Raw genomic sequence first — 12,410 nt, 5'->3', positions numbered from 1 at the left:
TAATAGGCTTTGCTGAAAAAAAAAAGTAACAACATTCTGGAAAAAGCAAACACTCAAACACCTATAGGGAATGTAGGATCAAGTAAAGCATGTGAAATTTAAGCAAGAACAATATGGTTACAGCGGGGCTTGCAGACTGCAGTGACGTGCCGCTGACAATGGAAATACACAGGGAAATGCAGCTCCGAAGCTCCAACTAAAATATGAAGTGCCAAGTCCCTGGGCCCTGATGGGTTCATAATCCAATTTTACAAAAGTGTTTGACTAAATTTGACTTTTATTCTGGACTTATGACCTGTTGTACCAATGGTGAATTGAAAGCAGGTCCTCAGGGCAGTAGAAATAAAACAAGATTGTTGCTATAGTGCTTCCAAGTAGTAATTACAAAGTTAAGCATGAACTGAGCATAGCAAAAAGGTTAAGGGTGAAAAGGTAAAATATGTTTGGGGATCTAAAAGCACATACGCTCATCTAGTGAATCTGGAAAGCACAGGGAAGAGGAACGCTGCAAAGAACAGTGAAGCCTATACGGATGACCGAGACCAATGCGCGGTGCTCAGTGTCTAAAGGACTTTAGCAATCCTCCTGCTATAGTGCATACAGGCGTGCCATCTCTGATGTTCCCCCCTATAGAAAAGCCCTATGCATTAAATCTACCAACTTATGTATATTTTTAGGGCAAAACAAGAGACCCTACGCATGAACGTGTGTTGTGAAAGTGAAAGTGAAAGTGTGTTGTAGCCATTTTTTTGAATTACAAGATGTTGCCTGTGTGAAGCAGGGACGGGCAGGAGATGATGCTGTATGTGTGCAGAAGGAGGGCCAAGCCAGGGAGGGATGAAGCTTCACGAGGGTGGGGACAGAAGCACAGCAATTCAGACTCTCCCCTCCCCAAACACTAAGCAAAGCCTAGTGCCTCTGCCACAGCTCATGTAAAGAGCACACTTACCAGGCAACAAACTGACAAATGAAGAGCCGGGGAGCTAGTTGCCATGTGATCACAAGCACTGAAGCCTAAAGTGATGGTGAAGACCATTGAGTGGTGCACAATGTCTAAAGGACTTACGCGAGCCTCCCAATATTGTGCACACAGGCGTGCCATCTTTGATGTTCCCATTATAGACAGCTGTATGCTTTAAATCTACCAACCTATTTTTATTTTTGGGGCAATGCATGAGACCCTGGGCATGAACGCTTGTTATATACTTTTTTTATCACAATTACAGGATATGGCCTGTGTGAAGCAGTGACAGGCAGGAGTTGATTCTGTGTGTGTGCGCAGAAAGGGCCAAGCCAGGAAGGGTTAAAGGAACATAGGGCGGGGACAGAAGCACAGCAAGACAGGCTCTCCTCTCCCCAAACACTAAACAAAACCCAGTGCCTCTGCCACAGCTCATGTAAAGCGCACACGTACCGGGCAGGAAACTGACAATATGAGGAGCCGGGGAGCCAGCTGACACATGTGATGTCAATGTGCGTAACATTCAAGCTTGGAAAAAACATATTGAACTGAGCATGTCCACCCCCATGTAAACGACAGTATTAAGTGGCTATGCGATACAACAGGAATCACCCCGCACTCTTTAAAAGCCGTGTTTGTGTCAAAGGGTAGTGGGAGGGTGGAAGCAGCAACGGGCGTAAAACAACTACTTTAAAGAAAGTTAGATAAAACACAGATAAGTAATGTTAGAGTAAGGAGACTCTGCTCGGCCATTGCTTCTCAGTCATGACCGGAAGTAACGTATCGGCAGAGTGAACGACTTAGGGGCCAGCAAAAAAGAGTGACTCAGCAGTGAACCAATGGTAAGTAGCGGGCGGGAATAAAGTAGTTTGGTTGAATACAACAGGTCTTGCAGACACTGCATGCACGCTGCCTAGGCTCAACCTCAAACGAGACAGTATGAAGTGTAAGTGGGGAGGAGAATGTGTGAAGATGAAAGATAACAGATAAAACATAACAGATAAGAGAAAAATAAGCCCCTACATTGCTTAAATAAACATTTTGTACCACATCAGAACATATCTATATAACTCTTCTGCTTACATTTTGAACAGGTGTCCAACTATATGCTGTCACATGAGCGTCCATGGCGAGACTATGCTCCGGAGCAGCCCCACCCTGACCTACCTTACCAGTGTGCAGGTGTCCCATATCCTGCACGTGCACATCACTGGCAGGGATCCGCTTGTGATCCAGGTAGGAAAATGTTGACAATTTTGATCACGTTGCTTAAATGTCTCTGCGATATCTTGCAAAATCCTGCACTTCAAACTCTGTGAAAATGTATGCCCAATAACACTCCACCTTTGTAGTAAATGTACTGGGTTACATGTCTTCTGAATAGAGAAAGGCTTCTCCTAAAGAATAGAATCTCTGGGCCTTTTGAAAACATTAGTTGGCTAACTTCTGTCTGAATATTTGAATTGTGAGAACATTTGCACAAAATGGACCACAGTTTGAGTACAAACAGTTGTATTTACTGGAAATCGAAACTTACCCAATACCTTGATCATAACTTTTGGTAATCATGCTGTCCTGTGTGTTAATGGCTCCTAAAGTATGCACAAGAAAACTCCACTGAAAAAATTGAATATGGGACCTTGCTTCTGTGGATGCAGAGTATACAATGTAGTTTACCAGCTTGTTTCAAATACTGGAGCGTAGAAAGATTGCTCTTGATGGAAAATACCTGTATGTACCACTAGTACGCACACAGACTGTGTTTGCCTTTTGTTTGTGAATTCAGGTTACCAGGTGACAGGATCCTTTTATGCTTGTGCACCCTCTGAGGCACAGAGTCCTGGACTCCCAGTTGAACCAAGCATAAGGCCTGGTGAGGCCATAGCACTGTCTGGTAAGTACATTTCATTCTGCGTTTAATGGTAAAACATCAGGGTCGGACTAGGACAGAAAATAGGCCCGGACACCAAAATAAAAGCGGTCCCCATTAGTGAATCACATAGCAAAATAACTGCCCCACATTTGAAAAAGGGCAGTTTTAGGTCTCGCCTGTCGATGCGCATGCGCATCGAGCAAGGCGAGAGTATTGGCACTTATCCGCTCTTTATCCACACTGCAAGGAATCGTGGCGATTCCTTGCAGTGCACGATAAATTTAAGCTCAATGCGCATGCGCATTGAGCTTAAATGCGCGTGCACATGCCCCCAGCCGCCTACTCTCTCTCTCAGCATTCCCACAACTCCGCCCCCTCACTACTTGATTGCACGGCCGCTAGGCCGTGCCTCCCCTACTCTCCTCCCCCCTCCTCCTCTCCTCCCATGCCTGCCTGCCTGCCTCAACTCTCCGCCTCCCGATCTTTTCCTAGCTCCTGATCTTCTCCTGCCGGGGTTCCGATTTCCCTTGCACCCCCGATCGTCCCCTGATTTCCTCTTGTCTCTGCCCTCGCCGGATCCTCGGTTTCCTACTTCCTGGCTCCCTTTTCCCGGCTTCCTGGTTGCGCCTCACCGAACCCGGGGCATCTCCCGGGCGTTGCACCCTCCGGTCGGCGGAGCCTGAAAGTGAAACCACGCGGGCTCTTCCGCCTGACGCTGCTTTCGGTTCTGAAGGAACACGTGTGCAGACTACAGATGAAAGCCATCTGCCCCGCGCCCCCTCCCCCTAGCACCCCCAGCCCGAGGCAGCTTCCCCTGCACAGACCTGCTCTCGGAGGTTCAATTATCGATCCTGTTTCCGGTGCCTTTGTGTGTCTCCGAAAGTGGGAATTGTACTGAACGTGAGAAAAACACACACAGCTACTGCTGCCTTGGAAGACTGCCAAAAGGGCGCTGACGCTGGCCACAAACTTGTTTGTTTTTGTTTTTACAAAGTACTTGTCGCGTAAGTATTGACGCCTCCACAGGTTATTTTGTTCAGTGTTAACTTTGTGTACCAATCACCGTTAGTGCCCCTATCTTTCGCGTCGGCATCTTATTTATTGACCGTCCTTCCATTCTACAATGCCACTAACTGCATTTAGTGCTCTGGCGAAATGGCCAACTCGATTCGGATGTACATCAGCGTAATTCTTCTTTTTACTGCTTACTGAGATTAATCTATTTTGCCCTTTCCCTCTGCTAAATTGTAAGGTGGTGAATGTTTACTGTTCAACCCCAACATTGTTTTCATTAAGGCCAACCCAGAATTTGTTACAAAGGTATCCGTAAATAAACCAGTGGTTTGTGCTGGCACATTACGTAGTGAGTTTTTATTTCGATACATTTTGGTGTTATAGCACGTGTGCCTAAATAATAGCAATTTCCTTTTGCTTGCATTGGTGTAGTGCCCTTTCGGTGTTTGATGTATCCCTGAAGCACACACTTTTCACGTGGTTCTGAAGTTAATATTACAAACCTGAGTACTATCAATTTTGTAGAGCAAGTATCTCAACTTCTCCCAGAACATTCTACCGTTACCGTAACCCATCCTTCTCCCTCTCAATACTCTGGTAAACCCCCTTGATACATTTCAAACACACGTTTTGGTATCAGCCACCAGTCAGCCTTCCTCCTCAGGGCCTCCACACCATTGTTGCTGCGTAGCAGGATCGGTACAGCGCTGCCACCTCACCTCTCAATGCTGTAGGTCAGGGCGCAAGGTGCGTGTCCCAGCGGCCACTCCAGCATTCAGCACCTCCTCGCCTCACCGCCTCGGTCTGCCTCTCACCTTCGCCGGCATCAGGCCTCCGCCCGCATCCCATAACTGCCATCTTGGGAGCGTAGTGCACCACAGGAAGGTTAAGGCGATCTCGCCCTCCAGACTTCTCCCCCAGGACTGCCGCCTCCGCAGTTTTCCGCTGTGAGTCTGCACGCCGAATCGCCTCCCAGCCGCTCACAAACAGAGTGCACATCTCCCGTTGCCGCAGCCGGTGGAAGTCTCCCCCGCAGTGCGCTGCCGTCATTTTAGATGCGCAGCGCCCAGTGCTCAATCGGGTGATTTTGCTGCACTTACACCCTTGTAACAGCACCAATGCGCCCCAGCAGCAGTCCAGCTCATGCACCAGGATTTCCGCAACCAGTTTTGCAGTAAGGGGCCACCTTACAATCGCCAACCCCTCACCCTCAACCCCTCACCCTCACTCACTCACCCTCAACCCCTCCCCCTCACTCACCCACCCTCAACCCCTCACCCTCACTCACTCACCCTCAACCCCTCACTCTCACTCACTCACCCTCACTCACCCTCAACCCCTCCCCCTCGACCCCTCCCCCTCAACCCCTCACCCTCACCCTCACTCACCCTCAACCCCTCACTCACCCTCAACACCTCACTCACCCTCAACACCTCACTCACCCTCAACTCCTCACTCACCCTCACCCTCACTCACCCTCAACACCTCACCCTCACACAGTGCAATAGGTCTCAGAGGATTTTTAGTTAAAGCTTTTACAATTGTTTATTGCTTTTTTGATTTGTAATTCTTTAGCATTGGCTACAAAAAATAAAAATGCAAAAGATTTACAACAAAAAACCCATAAACAATTCTAAACGCACTAACTCTAATGCTGCGAGACCTATTGCATTTCTAATGCTTGTTTGTACTTGTAAAGGCATGTTGTGTAGGTGTTTTGCAAGATATGGGTAACTGGGTGCGTGTGTCCTTCCTACAGGCTATATTTGTTGTAACATCAGGTAAACTGGCCCATCAAGCCATAAAACAGGCCCACAAACCTCCCAAAAACCGACCTAGACACTGACATTTCTATCATACCAGCCTGTCAGGTACTGCCTGATTGCCCTATAGGCCTGTCTGACCCTGTAAAACATACATAAGAGCCTAACCAGCACACAGTGGATTCTACAAGAGGCCTACATTGCTCTTGGTCAGACCACTGCACCAGCATAGAAAACAAATGCTAAACTGCAGGTTCCTTGGAGGGGCTATTCCTTTTCCAGGCTTGCACGCTGGTAGCTGCTTATAGTGTGGAAGGCACGACTTGGCTAATATTGAGAAACCTCCATGTGCACATGGCTGGGCCGTGATGCGTGTAAAATTGACAACATACAAACTCTGAAAAGTGTGGCACAATGAAAGTGCAAAGTGGAAGCAGTTAACTTAAGTGCCAGGTAGTGCTGAAGCTGAACCCCCTGAAATCTCTGTCAGTAAATCATGCTTATATACTGAAGTGTATTTAATAAAAAAAAAATAATCGAAGCATTGACATTTGATGGATTCTCATATCTATTATTATACTTCCCTTTAGGTGCCAAAAAAACTGAAATGTCTTGTCACACAAAAAAAAAGTAATTCAACATGCCCTGGTGTTCCTTCTCCTTCAACTTCTCATTCTTTCTACTCCAGCCCGCTCTCCCTGGGATTTCCACATTTCCCATGCCCGCTTGGCCGGGGACACAATGGGATCCAGGTACACGCTGCCATGTCTCCCAAATTCATTTGTCACCACTCCTAGCTCATGCACATCTATCTTGAAGCAAAAGGCAACCAGATGTCTACCCAAAGGGCAGGCCATGAAAGGCACATGGTTAGCATATGAAATAAGGCAATGCTGTAATATTTTGTTCAGTGAGCTACTGATTTCCTTGTGTTTTTTATTCTGTTTGCTCAACGCTATGTCAATACACTTCTGCTCAAAATACGTTTGATGTTAGTACTTAAACTTAATCATTTAGACGTTTTGTTTTTGATATTAAAAACTGTTTAACATTTAATTGTTGGTGTTTTAAATGTGACTTAAAAAAATAATAATACCACTGCCCTACCAAAGTAAACATTAACAGAATCAGGGTTCGGTGTCCTTCCTTACATGACAGCATTCATGTTGTAATTTCTCGAACTAAAGGATACTATGAGAAGAAATACAAAATCCATGATAAAGCCATTACTGTTTTTAGACTGTGAAGTCAGACCCCACACCAGAATGATAAAGCTTAAAAAGCCTTTTACGTTTTTCTCTCCATTGGTGATTGACATTATCTTTAGGATTTGTATAGTTAAATGGAAAATATATCCAAGTGGATCAGGTTAGTGACAGATGACAGTAACAGTGAGATAATGGCCCTATATACACACTGTGAAAGTGTGTTGAAAAGAAGAGGTGTTGAAATCAGGGAGCTTGGCAGAGACGGTGTGAAGCATTTTGTTGACTGTTTTCCAACCTAATTGCTTTTTTTGGTGGAGTGTATTGTAGTGTAGCATGGTTCATATGAAAGTGGACAGAGGTTGGACTTTCATGAAGTTAAATTATGATGGGGAAATGTGATCAAGCGCTTCTGTGTTAACTAACTCGTTGATGGTAGTGGGCAAACCAGGGGGCGACTGGTCTGGTTATGGCGACAAATCATTCAAAGACCACACAACAATATGTTTAGTATGTTACTTACATGCTTCTAGCCTAATTGGTTCCACTCGACCTTCCTTGCCCCAGTTGTTCTGGTCTATTGTTCTCTCCCTAACTGACTTGTTGTTTGATGTATTGCACACAGTGATTAGTGCCAATCAAGTTTGTATTCGTTTTCCTTGATTTTGGGTGGTTAACTGGGTTAAGGAAGTAATGGGGCATATTACTAGAGTGTGGAGAGAGAACCAAGTTCTAACTTCTTCAAGCACACTGCTGTTTTTGTTATTCTCCAGGCTATCTTTAGTGGTCAAATGGCTAGTCTCTGTGTGGAATTTATTAGAGCCAAACAGGTGTGGAGATAGAGGAGGATCAAGAACAACCAATTTGATATCCTTTATTCAGAACTTTCTGAAGGCTGAGAGGAGGTGATTTCTTTTTGGTGGTGGTGGGGGGCAAGGGGGGCTGCAGAGTTGGGGAAGCAGGATGCTCCTGATGACATTTCATGGTCAGAGGAGGAGTGCTCTGTTGTTCCCCAAGTCTAGGTGGGGTTCGGTAGGGAAACATCCTCTGGTGAGTAGGTAGAGGGTGAAAGTGGTCATGGAAACATGTCATAGGATCCCAGATGTAGTGGTGGGGTGGCAGAATTTATGCCATCCAGCTGTCCTGTTCCTTTTTTTATTTGATCTTCTTCTTTTCTTGACCAGCGAGCCAATCACTCTGCAGTGTTCGTGTAGTGAGGCCCAAAGAGGTGGGAGTAGGATGATAGCAGGTACCTTAGCCCAGCTTCCAGGAGCCCAACCAGCCATCCTCCTTTGGCTGGTTGGAAGAGCAAACTAGGAATGGGGGATGGTGCCTTAGAATGTCCTGTTGGTTCACGATGTCCTCATCAAGGGCCGATGGATACCATTACAAAATGAAACACAAATGTGAAAATGGAAGCTTAGAAACACCATTTGGCTCTCTTTCTGTTTATAAGAGAGCGAGTAGTTTTATCACACTTTTTTCTTTGGAATCAACCACTCATACATTTCCACTATTACGATGAAGAGTTGTGTCTCACGCCAGGCTTAACTGTTGATAAAATTGTTCAAGTTTAGAAACACTGCTATTACACTATCCACCGCTCCAGTTTGCTGTTTGGCAACCTGCTGCACATATCAAAATGTCTGCATAGTGAAATGCCTAATAATCTTATTTTTCAACAGATTGTCGACTACACGTTTGCTTGTATTACCAGGCAACGCTCGTTGAAGAGGTGACAACCTCAAGTCCCAATGGCTGCAGGATTGAACATGGCCAAAGTTACGAGATTGGACGCATGGACCAAGTGAACTTTCCATACCCAGAGGATAACAGCCTGCGAAAAAACATTGAAAAATTACTTAGCCACTTGGAACGAGGGGTGCTTCTCTGGATGGCACCTGATGGGCTGTATGCCAAAAGACTTTGCCAGAGCCGGATTTATTGGGAGGGACCTTTATCTGCCTACAGTGACCAGCCGAATAAACTGGAAAGGGATCAGGCTTGCAAACTTTTTGATACCGAACAGTTCTTGGCAGGTAAATACACTACAGTCCTTTCATTTTAATACTCATTTTGTAAAGCAAAATGTGCTTGTCTATTAAGCAGATAGATTAATAATGTACTTTTCATATTCACTGCATTATAGTTAGGCCTGAGAGGGAGATTTAGTAATTTCTGTGACCTTGAAATAATCTGGCTTGTGGCAGAATCCCACAATTCCAAAATGTTTTCCTTTAATTCTAGAGCAGATTTACAAAACACTTTAGGTGCATTCCTATAATTTGAGTATATTTTATGTCGGGTCTTTAAAGAGCATACATCTAGCCTGGATGGGCTACAGAGCTGGGTGTTGCAAAGAAACTTATAATGGTAGCACTAAGAGACATATAAAAGGGTAGAAGTTAAATACAGCAGGCATAACTATAAACAGGTTGCTAAAGTAAATGACTGTGGAACAGTTTGCATGGCAGCAGTTGTGTGAGATAGGTCAAACCTCAGATGTGCGTTAGAGGGGAGCCACTTGTCTGAGAGTGAGAAGATTCTTGTTCCAAAGATTGAGTGTAAACACAGAGAAGGCTTGCTTGTGGAGTCTTCTTTATAGTAAATTCTTTAATTTGAGGTTGTGAAGGTTTTGTCTTCAGTAGACTTGGCTGCCGTCCGAGATGGCAAATTTGAAGGCTAGATATTCAGGCTTTTTTTAAAGTAACTTTGGATATGAGGCACTTGGCTATTAATATGACATGGTTTTGGCTGTTAATGAGGCAGGCAGAACCTTGAGATTTCTGTTAGGGGATTCAGGTTGGTGCCAGGGCACCCAGTAACTAGACCCTTTTACCCGTTGATACGCAAACCGTTGTTTGGGAGTTGGAAGCAAGAGGGATGATGTGATCTTCTTGAGGTGGGAGAGCTCATATCGGGCCTTTCTTGAAGGGTTGAAGGGATTTATTTTATGGAGAACTGAATTTATAAGTGTGCTTCAGAATCACAAAGCAAAATCTCCTGTTACATAGTAATTAAGGGTGGAATGTGAATTTTTGCTGCATAATGTATTAGTTCTATGAGAACGGTGTCCTGCATAGTTAATAAGCTATTGTCACTTACGTAGATCCCAAGTTCATTGCTGTAGAACTTGGAGAACCTTAAAGGTAACAAAAAAAGTTGTATTTAATTTCAGGTTAAAAGCAAAGGCACTATCATTAATTGCTGATGTGACCGTGGAGCAGGTGGAGGTTGACAAAAAGCTTCCCGAAGGTGTTTTGTCCTGGTATGCTGAGGATGCACAGTATTTTATAATTGCAAAAGGTTGAAGACCAGGAATGGACTTTTGCACCTATGGCCCTGCGTAAGGCTGCAATCTTGAATGGATTTTGATTAATACAGTTCAAATATCTACATCGAATATATCTTCCCTCTGAGGGATTGTGGTGCTTTGAACAAGTCCCCATCCCGTAAAGTCTTAATGTCGACTAGAGGTGGGGGACGTTATTTATACAACCTGGTCCTGTTCAGTCCTTATGTTCTTTTACGAGGGGATATTCCACACATTACAAGCAGTATTGAAGTGACCCGAATCCAAAAATTACCCTACTAAATATACTTGAAGATGAGGGCTTTCCAAGAGCTGAGAAGTCCCTGCTTAGGCTGGGTCTAGCACTGGGGAAAATACATTACTCAGAACTGGAGGAAGTCTACATCCCCAAGTACTACCAGGTGGAAACATGGTATGGACTTCTGTCTTATACTCGAGCTCTTGAAATATGAGGCTAGGGGTTGTCTCTAAAAACATTGTAAGATCAGGGACAGTGTTGAGTGGTACTGAGCAGAAGAGGTAGATGATTTACATCAGCTTTTTCCCTTCCCGGAACAACAAAGACTAGGTAGTGGCCAACTTGGATATGTCTGAAACTGATCCGCACCTTGGGTAAATGAACTTAGACATATAAGATGTATGGCAGTGTTGATGTGAGAACCTTTATTCATGTGATAAATGTGCTCTATGTTGATTTATGCTGTTTTAAGGTAAATATAAAATCCAACATAGAGATTAAAAAATGGTTGCAAAAGGGCATCCTATCCAATTGCGGGATTCTGCTTCTAGAGAAAGCCTCACGTGTGACCGAAACATTTCTTAGTCATTTTACTAAAACAAAGTGTGTTTTCTTTTTGATAAGTGATTTTCAAAAGTAGTGAAATTATACAGCGTTTTACTTCAAATATTATGTGAACTTGCCTCTAAGTTTTGGACTGCAACTTTTATGTTTGATCATAATGGAACGTAATTGTCTGAAATAATATGCTTCAAAATCCTCTTTTCAGTGCTTCCCAAGCTTTAACAAACTTTCTGGTTTCACCTAGCTTTATTAAACATGAGGCGAACGATTTTTCCAGTTTAAGTGAATATGTGTCATTTGTGCATCACTAAGTAGATAATTTTGATTTGTTTTGATCCTATTAACATCTTTGCTTAATTACAAAACAAATCTGCTTCATATTTTTTGGCTTTCCTAACTGCTGAACATGTACAGTTGATTTACTGGTATTTACATTTTGTTGTGTGTTACAAAAATGACATTCACAGGCCTTCCTTTCACAATCTCTTGTACCCAGGATGATTGGATTTTACCCAGATCTGTGACTGGTAGTGAATGTTTAAAAATGTTCAGAATTCCGTCCATCATCTTTTTGTGTTGCTATAGTTGCCCTAAGTGGGAAGGGTATGCCCAGACTTAGGTCCCATACTCACTGTGCCACTGGATCCAAGCTAGCCTGGCTGATGAGGGGTGATACCCCGACATCGGTCCCGGGATGCTTGTTTCCGGTCCAGGTACAACTTGCCCTGGCAGTTCGGGAGGAATTATTCCTATGGGGAGCAGGGTCAAGACTGATTTTTATATGGTGGTTCCTAACTGGGGTGGCATGGTGTGCAAAAAAACGATGGGTTCAACCCAGATCAGTTACTGGCGGTGAATGTTTGACAATGTTTAGGATTCTGTCCATCATCTTTTTGTGTTGCTATGTTGCCCAAAGGGGGAAGGGTATGCCCAGACGTAGGTCCAGTGCTCACAGTGCCACTGGATTCAAGCTAGTCTGGCGGAAGAGTGGTGATACCCCAAACCCGATCCCAGGATGCATGTTTCTGGCTCAGGGAGGACCGCATGGCAGTTCTGGCTGGGCGTTTCCCTTGGGGAGCATGGTCAAGGCTGATTAGCATATGGCTGGGTCCAAACTGGGGTGGCAGTGTGACCAAAAAAATAATAGATTTAACCCAGATCTGTGACTGCGGGTGAATGTTTGACAATGTTCAGCATTCCCTCCATCCTCTTTTTGTGTTGCCCCAGGAAGGTGTTCACATAATCCACTTTACTTTTCTAATTTGTCAAGATGTGGAAAGAGAAATATAGAATTTAAAGGCATCTTTATTTATTGCTTGGAGTTTCGCGACGGATCAAAAATCGACCCGTGACCCATCAGTGAGTTGCAATCCAAAGTGTTTGGAAAACACTCTTATACCGCTTTCTAGAATACTGAGTATTCTAGATGTACCTCGTACATCTTTAAAGATTTTGTTAATAATTGGATTTTTGGACTCT

General features: G+C 44.3%; 1 protein-coding gene across 1 annotated transcript in view; it reads left to right on the top strand.

Moving 5' to 3' along the window:
- IRF4 (interferon regulatory factor 4) overlaps positions 1 to 12,410 on the top strand; it is an 85,226-nt gene that overhangs the window by 41,903 nt on the left and 30,913 nt on the right. Inside the window, exons 5-7 of the mRNA XM_078688029.1 lie at positions 2,056 to 2,197; positions 2,748 to 2,855; positions 8,502 to 8,855. Coding sequence (XP_078544155.1) covers positions 2,056 to 2,197; positions 2,748 to 2,855; positions 8,502 to 8,855 — 604 coding nt within the window. The remainder of the gene's footprint in view (positions 1 to 2,055; positions 2,198 to 2,747; positions 2,856 to 8,501; positions 8,856 to 12,410) is intronic.

This window comes from Lissotriton helveticus, chromosome 4_1 (genome assembly GCF_964261635.1).
Source record: "Lissotriton helveticus chromosome 4_1, aLisHel1.1, whole genome shotgun sequence".
Lineage (NCBI taxonomy): Eukaryota > Metazoa > Chordata > Amphibia > Caudata > Salamandridae > Lissotriton > Lissotriton helveticus.
Note: the sequence above shows the minus strand (reverse complement) of the source record. Positions and strands in the feature narration are given on the sequence as shown.